The 13,871-nt window shown below is 40.0% G+C and overlaps 1 gene segment (V, D, J or C); it reads right to left on the minus strand.

The window, feature by feature from the left end:
* Positions 1 to 359: 359 nt before the first annotated feature.
* Positions 360 to 9,389, minus strand: LOC105471740 (immunoglobulin kappa variable 2-30-like). The segment is given in 5 exon segments: positions 360 to 512; positions 2,438 to 2,519; positions 4,741 to 4,822; positions 8,716 to 8,862; positions 9,290 to 9,389. Coding segments are annotated over 4 exon segments (321 nt in total).
* Between the last annotated feature and the right edge of the window lie 4,482 nt (positions 9,390 to 13,871).

Here is a 13,871-nt window from a genome sequence, read left to right on the forward strand (position 1 = left end):
GTCTGAGCAAGTTAATATAGATCAAGAACAAATCATTAGCATTTTAAGAATTGTGAGCCAGTCAGTGAAAATCCCAACTCAGAAACTAATGTGGCTATAGATGAAACATCCTTGGATTAGAATTAAGATTGTTTGTCCTAACTCTCTTCTAAATTAGTCGAGTGATAATAATAATGATTATTGCACTGCTAAATGTTATCATAATAGTAACAACAAAATTAATACCAGCATATATTATGATTAGATACTATTCTAAATGCTTTACTTTGTATAAATTGTAAAGAGACCTTTTAGGTAGATTCTACTAATGCCAAAGTTTCACATAAGCAAATTTATTAATGTCACATAATCTGTAAGCATTAAAGCTCTGTCTCCAACACAACGGATTTGATTGCAGTGCCTGCCAAGATAACGTCTTGACAGTTAGATAAATATTGTTGGCTCTAATTCCAGATTGAATGAAGATCCAATTGAAACTTAGAGCAGCATTAATAAAACTGCTTCCTTGATACCTAGAGAAAAGATGAAAAAGCAAAAGATTTTAGCTGGTTAAAGGAAAGGAGCAGCCATATATGAAATGAGATTCAAGGGTGTAAACAGAGGTTCTCAGATCTATTAAGGAGAAGAGAACCTGACTCTGGGTTGGTAAGCATTGTACAGAATCAAGTGGTGTGTAGATTAGAGGATCACCCAAGGAGCTGTTCCCTGCCTGCATGGACAGCATCATTGCCTGTCACCTGCATGGACAGCATGATTGCCTGTCTTCAGGGAAATGGTATCGAACCTGGGTGCTGCTCATCTGTGCAGTTGTGGTCATCCCTGCACCTGCATCACTGGGGTTACTTGAGTGTTGCTCTTTGAGGAAGCTTTAGGGCCCTCAGAAAATATCCCTAAGCAGCAAATGAAAGGCATACTCAGGAGATAAAGTTCCAATAACTCTTCATTCCAACCATATTTTCTCATGCACCCACAAAAACAAGTAGGCTTATTTAGGGTAGGAAAAAAAAGAAATGGGACCACACGTCTTAATTTAGTCCCTACAAGTCTTGTACCATACACCCTTCACTGAATCTAGATAATTCATGAGACAGAAAGACACAGGGATATAATTATGTGACCTAAGATAGAAATTCTACACTCAGGCTGAGCTAACAGCATTTTCAGACCTGACCACCTGGGTGAAAGCTGACCAATATAATATTCACACATCCAGTCATACAGATAGATGTATGTTATCAAATCTGATGGCATAAATATAAATATTGAGTCATCCATTTATAAAGACAGGTAGAAGAAAGTAAAACTAAACAATATGAATTAAAATGTGAAATTCACCTCACTTATGGAAAAAGTGCACTTATGGAAATGTGCACTTATCCACTGCTCAAAACTCAGTGCATAATAAAAGTAAGCAGGTATTTTCTTGTTCATAGATGTTCATGATAACAATGATATGGTGGATCAAGGAAGGGCTTAGCAGGGTTGTTCTTCAGTCTTTAGATTGTGTTTCATTTGGGATCAAGGAAGGGCCTAGCCAAGACACAACATTTGTATGGAATGCAGCAAAAAGGAACACAATTTTCAAACAAAGCTGACCAGGCAAATGGTAGCCTAATGTTCTCTAAAACAATGAACACAATTTAATTTATTCTTTCACTTCGTTAAGTCCTAAAGTTTCTAAAAACATTTACTGCATTTAATTATCAAAGTATTTGATTCATTGATAAAATAATTGTTTTCCAACTTTTAGAATATTAAAAATGATTTCAAATGTAATTTTGCATTAATTAGAAATAAAGCAGCATGTATTTTTAAGTGGTTTTAACATAAATGGTCTCACTGTGGGAAAAAGAAATCTTTAGCTGAAGTAAATGTCTTCTAAAACTTGGCTTCTTAAAACATCTCTACATTACCTCTTAACTTGTAGAAGTGCAGATTATCATGCAATAAGCTGTAAAGCACATCTGCTACTTTGCATTTGTACTGTGTTCATAGTGACGCTGAGAATGCCACTCAAATCCAGACAAATTTTAAGTAGCGAAGTGCTTTTATATTAAGGAAAAAGTATGCTACATGCACCTACAAGTGTTCTTGCTTGTTTTGTCAAATTTTTTTTTTCATTTGTCAAACGATTGTTACGTATTTTAAGCAATTTTGTCATTTTATTTTTTCCTTTATGACTTAATAAAATTTTCTTGCAATAATACCAGACTTTCTAATAATATGTGTAAGCACATTCAAATGTATTCTGAAGCCACCCCATACCTGGAAAATTCTGAGATTTTGGGAAATACTTATCCTACTTGACTGTCAGCTCCTAAAAGCACCTTTTCTAAAACCCATTTAACCCTCTATGGTTTCTTGTAGAGTTGCTCAAAGAGAAGCCCTCTCATCATATTTGAAGGTAAGAAGAAGGTGATTCAGTATTCTTTGGTACCTGTAGGCAAACATGTTCACTGAGATGAAGATTGGAGAATCACCTGGTGAGGTGCTGCATCAATTGATCTTCATCTTCGCATCTGGACTTCCAAGACAAAGAAGACCACATGGTTAGACAGCCCATGCCTTTAGGGGCTGATGAACTCTGGCTTCTGGCAGACCTCCAGAGATTTCCCTGTTTCTAGTATCAGCTTCTCTGACTACCATACCCCCAGGTTTGTATACTCAACTCTAATTCCCTGTATTAAAACAGTGCTTTCTTGCAATCTGTAGAGTGGTTTCTCTTTTGATCTATGACCCAGATGGATGTGATAACACAGATTCTTCAGGTATCGTAATTGCTATCCCTTATTAAATCAGGAGAGATAGTGTCATGTCTGTGCTGCTGGGGCTGAGCAGGAAGAAAAAGAGTTAGAATGCAGAGGAGACTTCTGGCCAATTCCACGAAAACCTTTAAACCTTGGCTGAACCTGAGAAACACTCTCAGCAGAAGGCGGCCCCAGTGGAAGCACCTGAGGCAGCAATGACTCACATTTCTGCTTCCTGGGGGGTTTATTTTATGATTGTAACACTCTAGGATGGCTGCTGTAAGTCTGTAGACAGAAATAAGTTATAAAATCTTCAGGTTGGAGGCTGCTGATGGTGAGAGTAAAATGTGTCCCAGATCTACTGCTACTGAACCGTGATGGGACCCCAGATTGCAAACTGGGTGCAGCATAGATCAGGAGCTGAGGAGGATTCCCTAGTTTCTGGTAATACTAGCTTAAATAATTGCAAATGCCCTGACTCGCCCAGCAAGTGATGGTGACTCTGTCTCCTAAAGATGTAGTCAGGGAGCATGGAGACTGAGTCATCTGGAAATCACATCTGACTCCTGGGACATAAAAACAAATATACACACAACTATTTATAAGATGATTTCCCTGAATGGTCAGGCTGTATACTGAGCACACTGGCTAAGTAAACTCCTAGTGTTCTCCTTCCTTACGTGGGAGCCAGAGCAGCAGCAGCCCCAGGAGCTGAGCGGGAGCCCTCATGTCCATGCAGTGTCCTGACTGGGACTGAGTCCTGCGCAGAGTGTGATCAGCCTATTAATAAGTCTTTAGGGCAGGAGGTTGTGCTCCGGGAACATGCAAATCAGCAGGGGATGGAGCAAGCTGGGCACAGCTGCAGGACTGGTTCATGGAGAAGTATCTTAGTTCCAGATAAAAATTAATAAATATTCATACTCTTATGTTTCACATTTTCAACTTGGCCCAGGGCATCCCAACCTAATTCAGTAGCAAGGATGTGAATTGTTTTCCTTTTTACTCCCGTAAGAACAGTAACATAAAACTCTGTGCATGCTCCAGTCCTGGAGGAGAATGTGTGCCAAGAACAAGTGTAAAGAACAACTGGGGAAAGGGAGAAAGGCAATGTGTTAACACCACCAAATATTCTCCTGTTAAATATATGCTACTAACTGCTAAGCCAAACAATACCAAAAATGTACCAGTGCTATGTTGTCATGAATCAGCCTCAGTTATGTGACTGGTAGGCTGAATACATCTGATTGACAAATGTTTGCAAAGGAAAGGGGATTGAGATGAGCTAAGTTACCTTTCCCTTCCTCCTTCCTCCTGTCTCCTGGCTCAGAAGGCACTTGCATCTTCTATAGGTTCTGCCCATGCTAAGGCTACGACTCCTGAAGTGCTCTTGTGTGTGATGCCTGAGGTGTAGCTTCATACTAATCCCCTGAGTTCACCAATATCTTCCTCTTACATAGATTTAGAGAATATATCCTGTCTACTCCTCAGTGAAGGAACTAATTTGGGCAGCTGGGACAATGCAAGTTGTGAGGCTTTTGTTTGGGGCTGAACCTTTGGAGGAGGATATTGTAGAGTGTGGTGGAAGTAGTAATCGCCAATATCCTCAGCCTCCACCCTACTGATTTTAAGCATAAAACCTGTCCCTGACCTGCAACCACTGCAAACTCATGGTTAAGTGGTGCATCACACATGGCTGTAAGTCTTTGGTGACTCAATTGTTAGTGAAGTTCTTATCCAAATGTATTTCCAGGTCATATCACAAATGCCTATTTGACCATAGGATATAGGCTAGCTTCCAAAGGTTGAAACTAGTCCTATGACATATCTGGGGATGATTGGTCTACTCTCTACTCCCATTGAGGAGAACTTGTCTGGGAAGGCAGAAAACTGATTGGAAGTCCTATAGATCAGGAGCTGTGGAGACTGGCCTGGCTTCTGCAGGCACCAATACAAATAGGTGTATCCATTACCATGTAAAAGATTCTGACTAGACCTGCAGGAGATGGAGGCCGGCTCTCCATTGGTGACGGGCAGAGGGAGCGGAGTCTGGGTCATCACAATATTCCCACTGGATCCTAAAGTAATATGAAAAAGAAGTACAAGGTTATGTAAATCATGAGACATTATCATAATTTCTCTACAGTGATATATTTAATGCTAAAAAATTGTATTGCGGTGTGTGTGTTGGGGGGGTTGTAATTTTGATTCAAAAAAATTCAATTAAAAAAAAAAGACATTTTGAAGGCCCAAGCTGCCCTATGGAAGTCACTTACGCCACCCTCCTCTTTCCAAGTCAGAGTCTGCACTAGAGCTTGGGTCCTTGCTTTTTCTGGAATCTTCCTCACTCTTTCACATATAAAAGTGCCCCCACACATTCTATCCTGGAGCACAAGACACATGCATCTAACACATGGACTGAACACACATGGGAGGCATTGGGACCCCAGAGCTCACCCTCCCACCCCATTCTCCTCCCTCATCTCCTCTGTCCTTACCAGGAGCCCAAAAGCATTAGCAGCCCCAGGAGCTGAGCAGGGAACCTCACTGTGAGAAGATGAACTGAGGAGTCAAGGCAAGGTTACAGCTGAGCTTTTCTCCTAGACTCACAGGGGAAGGTCTTTCCTAAGGGACAATATGCACATCCCCTGGTGGCTGCAGTGGTGTGGAAAGAGACAATGCTTAATTCTAAAATGTACCTTTGTCTTCAGTATTAACATGCCTCATCATGGCCTGAAACATGCAAACAAAATGAACCAGTAGCCAAACTAGTTACTACTTACTACACATATATACTAAGTGTTAGTAAGAGTTCAAAAAATATTCTCCATTAGTTCCAGATTTGAAAGAAAGGAAAGTCCAAATAGTATTATCAGAAAAGATTATTAAGTGGTGTACACGCTTGAGACTCCCGTGAGCTTTGATTTGCTCAGCAGCCAAAATCATGCCTTGCTGGCAGCTTGCCATTCTCCTGATGGTTGGTGACAGTGAGGGTCACTCAGCAAAGGGAGAAAGAAGTGCTCTGAAAGTCATCAGTGGCAGCACGTGAGGTCAGGCTACACTAGGGTCCCCTCCCAGTGACGTGACTAAGTGTCCCTGCATTCATGACAGCTGTAGGGACCTTTAGTGGCAGTTCTAGGGAGGACATGACAGGCACTTCCTGGAGAGTCTGTGGGATGTCAGTGCACTAATTGGAGAGAAAGGGAGAGGCTCTAGGAGTTGTCCTGGAGGGCTTTGACCCCTGTTTACACAGAGGAGGAGCCAGTGTTTGTGACTGAAACCTCATGGCCTCTTCCTGAAGGCTCTCCAGCCATCTCTAACTGAGCCCACCTGGTGTGGACGTGTCCCCTGGGTACCCCAGCTGCTCCTGCTGCATTGAGAGACTGAGTCTCCTTGAGGTGTGTATGTGGGGCCATCACACAACGCAGGGTCCCAGTGAGTGTCTTGCTAACCGTCGTACGTGCAGTGTCTCCAGGCACCACAGAAGGGATTGTGAATATGTAATCATTAGAATTTTGGCTGGATATGTGTCTCCACTTTTGAATATGTGCAGAAAAATACTTTGAAGGTTTGTCATTCTTTGCCCATGTTACAAATGTCTTGCCATAATCCATTTTTTTTCTGGATTTCTCTCCTTAAAAATTGAATTTTATCTTCCTTCACCACAGAATGCATTATTTTGGAATACACAGTCACTTGTAATGTGGTTTACTTCCTTAACAAGGAAAAAGAATATGTTGTCTTGCTGATTCAAATGCCCCTTTACTTTGATCATATTATGTCATGATTACTTTGTAAACACTTTTAGGGCATTATTTTAACTGTCATCTATGCAAGCTATACATTTTCTATACAATTACCACTAGAAGATAGGAATGAGGTTCGTTTTCATGTAATGACTACATCGCGTGAAAGTAGTGCATGCACTTATATGTTGAAAACCATTTATTATTTTCATAACAATTGAACACCAAAATTGTAATTTCTAAAACATTATTTAGTTGAAAAAGTTATCTCCACTCCCATTACAATAATATTGTGGTTAAAAGCCTTAAAGCAACCACAGCAAAAGGTACAAAAAATACAAAAGTTATAAAATTATAACATCAGAGAACAGTGGACAGAATGAGGCCTAGGTAATCTAAAATTCCAGAGTGAGGAAAAGCTTTCTAATTGAGCTGATGCTTACCTGACTTTTTGTTCCCCTCCCGTATTTGCCAAGTAGACATTTGGACCCAAGTTCTGCTTTGGCACAGGCAGAGAAACCCATCTGTGAAAGGAGAATCTGGCTGTGCCTCTTTCATTGCACAAGGCAGCCTCTATTCACAGACAGTGTTTTCCATGGAACAGGGGTTGTGGTTTCATGACATGTGCGGTCTATGGGTGCTCATCTAGAAAAGTAGAAACGCCCCATACAGAGGTCTCATGGAGTTTTTGTTGTTGATAAATTCTGCGCATACCATTCATAGTACATGTCTGAATCACGGATATATTGGTCATCATTGCCACAGCTCCCCAGTTGATGTAAGCTCTATTGGGACTTCAGGTTAGCGTGTCACTGCATGATTCGTGTCCTCAACCCCAACCACATGGCATCTGCTCATTATTTTAGTTCAACTGTGATTAAGTCACATAACCTCAGGTCTATTTGCACAGGAACCTCAATAAACATTTGATGACTACAGAACTACAAGATCATTCTTGATGAACTACTTTTCCTTGAAACTTGCAGTGGTGCAGGCTCAACCTATGTTGCCAGGGAGTGATACTTTCTCCTCCATGATTTTTCATAAGAAAGACATTTGGGTTCCTTTCTGAGTTTATATCGTCAACCCCCAACAGTCACTGCCATCCACAACTGTACCTAATGTAAGTCAAAGAGCAGGTTATTTGGCCATAGTTGGCCCCCACTATCTTCCATTCATTCTCCCATTCCTGAAGTCTGCCCACTGTCCTCAAACTCTTACATTTTGTGGAAAGAAATCACACATCATTCTGTGTTATTTCAGTGGTCTATGAGGCAAATTCTATAACCCATGTCTCCTAGTCTAAGTTTCTGTTTATAAAACTCAACTTTTGAAATTTCAAAAACTACCCCTTTCCGTCAGCAAGACACAGTTGAAGCAAATAAAATAATTTTAGCATTCATGTTTTCTATCTCCCATGAATTTACAAAAGCCCATTTTGACGGTAAAATCCAAGATTTTTACTAATTGCCCTCAGTCAGCTCCTCATGATGACAGCTTGTGCAGAAGGCTCTTTCCACCATCAACATGTGGTGGGACGATAAGTGGTGAAAGAGAAAAATAAGAAGTTAGGAAGATTGAAAAATATCAATTTTTGAATATTACCACGTATTATCCTCTTAAATATAGACTTTAAATGGCTGAACCTCAAGTTGTTTTCAACAAGTGTTGCAACAAATCTGGGTTATTTGTCTGGCTATTAACCTGTTTAAGTCTTACTTCCCAATGCAGGTGAGGCAGAGAGGATTGGGATGGGATTTCCTTCAGCTCTCCCACAGGGTAGTCTAGTACCTATGCAGGCACTGGGATCACCTCTGGTTTCTTATGGCTTATGCCACGCCAAGGCTGTTGCAGCTGACAGGGCTGTGAATGGGTTTTGTTTGACGTACAACTGAGGCACCCATGGGACAGAACCCTCAGATGCAACCTGTTGCCCTGAGATCTCCAACATGTTCATCTTATACAGATAGAGATTCTGCTCAGCTGCCTCCCCAGAGAAACAACACGCTTGAGCAGCTGGGCCACACTGGAGGTTTTTGTTCAGGGCTGTACCACTGTGCGAGGATGATGTGTACCTTCCATGCAGTAATAAACCCCGACATCCTCAGCCTCCACCCTGCTGATTTTCAGTGTGAAATCTGTCCCTGCCCCACTGCCGCTGAATCTGTCTGGGACCCCAGAGTCCCGATTAGAAACCTTATAAATGAGGCGCCTTGGAGACTGACCGGGCTTCTGCTGAAACCAACTCAAGTAGGTGTTTCCATTACTATGCAGGAGGCTCTGACTAGACCTGCAGGAGATGGAGGCCGGCTGTCCAGGGGTGACGGGCAGGGAGAGTGGAGACTGAGTCATCGCAACATCCCCAGTGGATCCTGAAATAATGAGAGAGAAGTGCAAGGTTATATAGAAACTTTAAGAGCAATTTTAAAATAATTTTTCTTCTGTTATTTATTTCAGGCTAAATCAATTTTTATAATTTGATTCAGACCCCAGAAATACATAATTTCAAAATAAAAACTTATTTTCAAAGCACAGCAGAGTGTTTTGAGTGCTAGAAGTTTCCTCTACCATTCCCTCTTTCTCTGTCAGAGTCGTCACCAGAGCATTAGTCTTTGTTCCTTCTGGAACAATCTTAACCTCACAGGCCTTACTCATGCAGATATAAAAGTTACAAGCCCCATCCTAGAGTACAAGACATGCACATCTAACATGAGGACAGAACACACATGGGAAGCAATGGGGCCCCCAGAGTTCACCCTCCCACACCATTCTCCTCCCTCATCTCTCTTCTGTCCTCACCAGGGAACCAGAGCAACAGCAGCCCCAGAAGCTGAGCAGGGAGACTCATTGTGAGAAGGTGACCTGAGAAATCCTGATAGTCAAGTCAAGCCTGGTACTGAGCTTTTGTCTCAGACTCACAAGGAAAAGTCCTCCCTGGGGGCCAATATGCAAATCCTCTGATGGGTGCAGTGGTGTAGAAATAACATGGTATGTACAGGGTCCTTTCCTATGAACAATATATTTTGTATACTTGAGAAAAAACTGTTAGAAATAACAATCTATGCAGCCTTATTGGGACAGGATATATTTCAATGTTTACAGTCAATTTTTTTACTTCCTTAGCATTTTCCCAGTGAATGTTACACTTCTCTTTAATATGGCTGAACTTCTGTGAATATTTGCTGCTTCATATTTTTTCTTCATGTGTGTTGAAGAGGTCTTGGTTTGCTCGTCATTTTATAAATCAAAATAAATTGTGCCCTGAGTAAAGTGCAAACATGTTCATCGCTCAACCAAATAAAGTACTCACATTCACTATCCAGATACAAATATGGATGATTTTAAATTCTCCACAAGCTGCCTTCATTCACCTTTCTAGTCTATAGCTTCTGCCTCTAACCTACCAAGGGAACTGCAACTCTGATATCTATCACAAAGATTCGGTTTTCCTGAACATCAACAACATGTGAATTAAGGTAAGTATATTTATGAAGTCTTTATTTAATTTTATGGATTCAAATTACTGTTCATTGTCATTTACTGATTCTGAATTCCAAAGGATTTCTTCCTGAGTTTCTTATAAGATATGTATGCTAGTCATTGCTTCCTTTCTTTTCTTTAAGGACAGATTTGCTGAATATAAAATCATCTTTGATTTATTTTTCTAGTACTTCAAATAGCTTTAACATTAATGGTTAATCCACTACTATTAACGAAGTTACAATCTATATTTGAATTTCACTGAACTTTCCACTGATATATATATCTAACATTTTTACTTTTAATGTTTCAGGATAAAATTTCTGGATCCCATATTACATTCAGTTTTCATGCTTTCTTAGTTTCCTTCAATCTCTGACAGTTTTTTAGTCTTTGTTTTGAAATACCTTGAAACTTTTGATATATGCTGTCTGCTTATTTTTGAGAATGTCCCTAAAATTCGATTGTTTGGTATTTTCTATGGATTCAAGTCAGATTTTTCATTTTTGGCAAGAATATTACAGCAGGGATGTGTTTTTAGTACATCCTATCAAGAGTTACATAATATCAACATGTCATCACTGGAGTTGATAAATGAATATCACTAATGAACTCTTTTTGTAAGAAAGTCTTGGTCAAAGGTAACCAAGGCAGCTGCTTTTGCCACTCTTCCTATATGGTTATATGCTGACTTTGTTAGGAATTGTCTAGTAGTATCTGCTATGGTTTAGATGTTTGTGATGTTCCAAACTTACTGTTGGAATGTAAAGCGTAAGTTGATATTAAAATGTAGAGCCCCTTGGGAAGTGATTAAGTCATGTGCTCTGCCCTCAATGAATGGGATTAATGGCCTTATATAGAAGGTTTCAGAGAGCTGCCTGGCCCTTCCATCTCTGTTGCCATGTGCAGACACAACATTCAGTTTGTCTCCTTTGCCATTTCTGACTCCACCAGACAGCTTCACCAGACACTGAATGTGTTAGCATCTTGATCCTGGACTTCTGAACTCCAGAACTGTGAGAAATAAATATTTATTGTTTATAAATTTCCCAGTCTGTGAGTTTGTTATAGTTACATGAAAGAACTCACACACTATCTGATTCTCTTTTTACTTATTTATTTTTTTCAGAATTCAGTTCTACTTAAAGTCTGCTCTCCAATACAGATGCTGATTAAATAAATTGTGCTCACTCTTAAATGTCAAGTATTTCCATCATGGCCATTCAACACTGGAATGTTGATGACCTGAAGGAAGGAAGAGAGGACTGGTATCTATGAAAACATAGTGGTACCCACCAGTTCCTGAGAAATTTGGACAAATATATAGTCCTACACATCACTTAGAATATTTAGGAAAGTAAATGGAAAGGTTTAGAATTAATCGAGCTACTTCTAAAGTGGGAGGTTGAGATGCTATTGGTGCCATACTAGGATGCACACAGTTGAGACATGATTTCCAAGAATCTGAAATCCTAGGGACTAAGTTGTAGAATATGTGGCTATATCAACATGGTACTTATTTCTCAAAATAGGTATTTTTCTAACTTTTTCATTTCTGCTGTGACTAACCAATGGAATTTTGTCTTTTGATTGATGTGAAAGTAAATAACTTGTATTGATTTCAGAGACTTATCAGTGGAAGGAGATGAGTATCAGATGTGGCTTGGGACTTGGACTTGGGACTTTTGAGTTAAAATTAGAATAAGGTAAGACTTTGGGCAGAGATTGAAAAGGAATAGTTGTATTTTGAAATGTGAAAACGACATGAGATTTGAGAGAGTCCAGGGGTAAAAGGATGTTGTTTGTATATTTGTTTCTGCTCAAATGTCATGTGGAATTGTAATCCCCAGTATTGGAAGTGGGGCCTCATGGGAGGTGACTGTATCATGGAGATAGATTTCTCATGAATGGTTTAGCATCATCTTCTTGGTGCTGTTCTCGTGATAGTAAGTTCTCATGAGATCTGCTTGTTTAAAAGCTTATGGCAACTCCTTATCTCTCTTTTGCTCTTTCTCTGGCCCTGTGATGGGCCTGCTCCCACGTAGCCTTCCATCACAACTGTAAGCTTCCTGAGGCCTTCCCAGAAGCTGAGCAGATGCCAGCATCTTGCTTCCTACAAAGCCTGCAGAACTGTGAGCCGAGTAAAATTCTTTTCCTTCTATATCACCCAGTCTCAGGTATTTCTTTGTAGCCCTGCAAGAATGGGCTAAAAGATTTGGTCTCTAATTTTTTTTTTCTTTTTTTGAGATGGAGTCTCACTCTGTCACCAGGCTGAAGTGCAGTGGTGCAATCTCGGCTCACTGCAATCTCTGCCTCCTGGGTTCAAGTGATTATCCCGCCTCAGCCTCCTGAGTAGCTGGGACTACAGGCATGTGCCACCACATTCAGCTGTTTTCTATTTTTAGTAGAGATGGGGTTTCACCATGTTCGCAAGGATGGTCTCAATCTCTTGACCTCATGATCTGCCTGCCTCAGCCTCCCAAAGTACTGGGATTACATCACGAGCCTCTGTGCCCATTCCCTCCTTATTTATTTATTTATTTATTTATTAATAAGGGCCCTAATTGAATCAGATCAGAACCTAAACCTCATGGCCTCATTCGACTGTAATTCGTTTCTTAAAGACACTGTCTCCAAATATACCCATACATGGACTTAGGGCTTCAACTGGTGAATTTTGAGGGGACCGAAATATTTAGTTCATAAAAGCTTATCTTATTTTCTTGATTCATCAAATACTTGCTCTCTTGGCATATTTTATGGTCACTCATGGAGGTGAGATGGATCTTTTCTAATTAATAGATATTATGGTGAAGCTGTTGACACTCCATGTACAAGAGAATTTGGGAGAAATTTTGTAACTCACACAAGGGAATCTTGGGTAAAGCAGGATATGCACAAGCTGGTATAAGCTGGCCTGAGTTAGACAGAGGGCTGGGTTTTTATAGTTGGACTGGAGATATGTTATCTTGTATTGCTGAGGCTCTCTGAGGCTTGACTGTCCTGCAGGCAGTTGCACAAATATGTGGTGGAAGGGAAACTGGGAGGTGGTGACTGAAAGCTGTTACTGATCAAACATCAAAAATGGAGTCAGAGTGCTTATTATATAGCACTTATTTGAAGGTATGGTACTTTACAGTATCAGCTTTTTATATTTTGTCCAGCTTTTTATATCTGCTTTTAGCTGCTTGGCATGAAAAAAATGTATCTGCAATTTAACATAGTCAGAGTTTGGGGGGAAAAAATCATAATTTAGTAAATAATGTCAAAGGAAACAGGATTGGGGAAACATTGTATCTACATAATTAAGAGATGTAGCAAAATAACAATGATTATTAGCAATTATTTAGTGTTTAATACATTTGAAAGTTATAAATATTTTATAAGTATTCAATTACTTAATGATTATAATAGTCTTATGGTATAGTTACTTCTTTATTTTCCTTTATTAGAGATAAAAAAAACAAGATAAAAGTGTTTAAGTCTTTTGCCAAATTTACACATATATTAAGTGTAAGGGCCAAAATTCCAACCGACATATGTGATTACAATCTGTGTGTTCTGTTATCACAGAAACTAGTATTTCAAAATCTCTTTCACTGAGTTTCTATCTGATTTCATCAGTTATGTATGAGTAACTTGAACAAGATAACATTGTTGGATCATTGCACTGCCTTTGCTCAGTTTCGTCACACGAGGGAGGCAAGCTTTGATGCTGTTGACAGTAACAATATGCCGCATCTTCAGGCTCCAGGCTGCCGATTGTGGGAGCGAATTCTACCTCAGACTCATGGTCACTCAACCATGCAGGGACACTAGGGTTCTGGATAGTGACTTGCTCCCCTCAAGCTTTGTCCAGAACTTAAAAATTGAGAACTCATGAACACAAAGAAGGGAACAA

The sequence above is a fragment of the Macaca nemestrina genome, chromosome 13 (assembly GCF_043159975.1).
Source record: "Macaca nemestrina isolate mMacNem1 chromosome 13, mMacNem.hap1, whole genome shotgun sequence".
Lineage (NCBI taxonomy): Eukaryota > Metazoa > Chordata > Mammalia > Primates > Cercopithecidae > Macaca > Macaca nemestrina.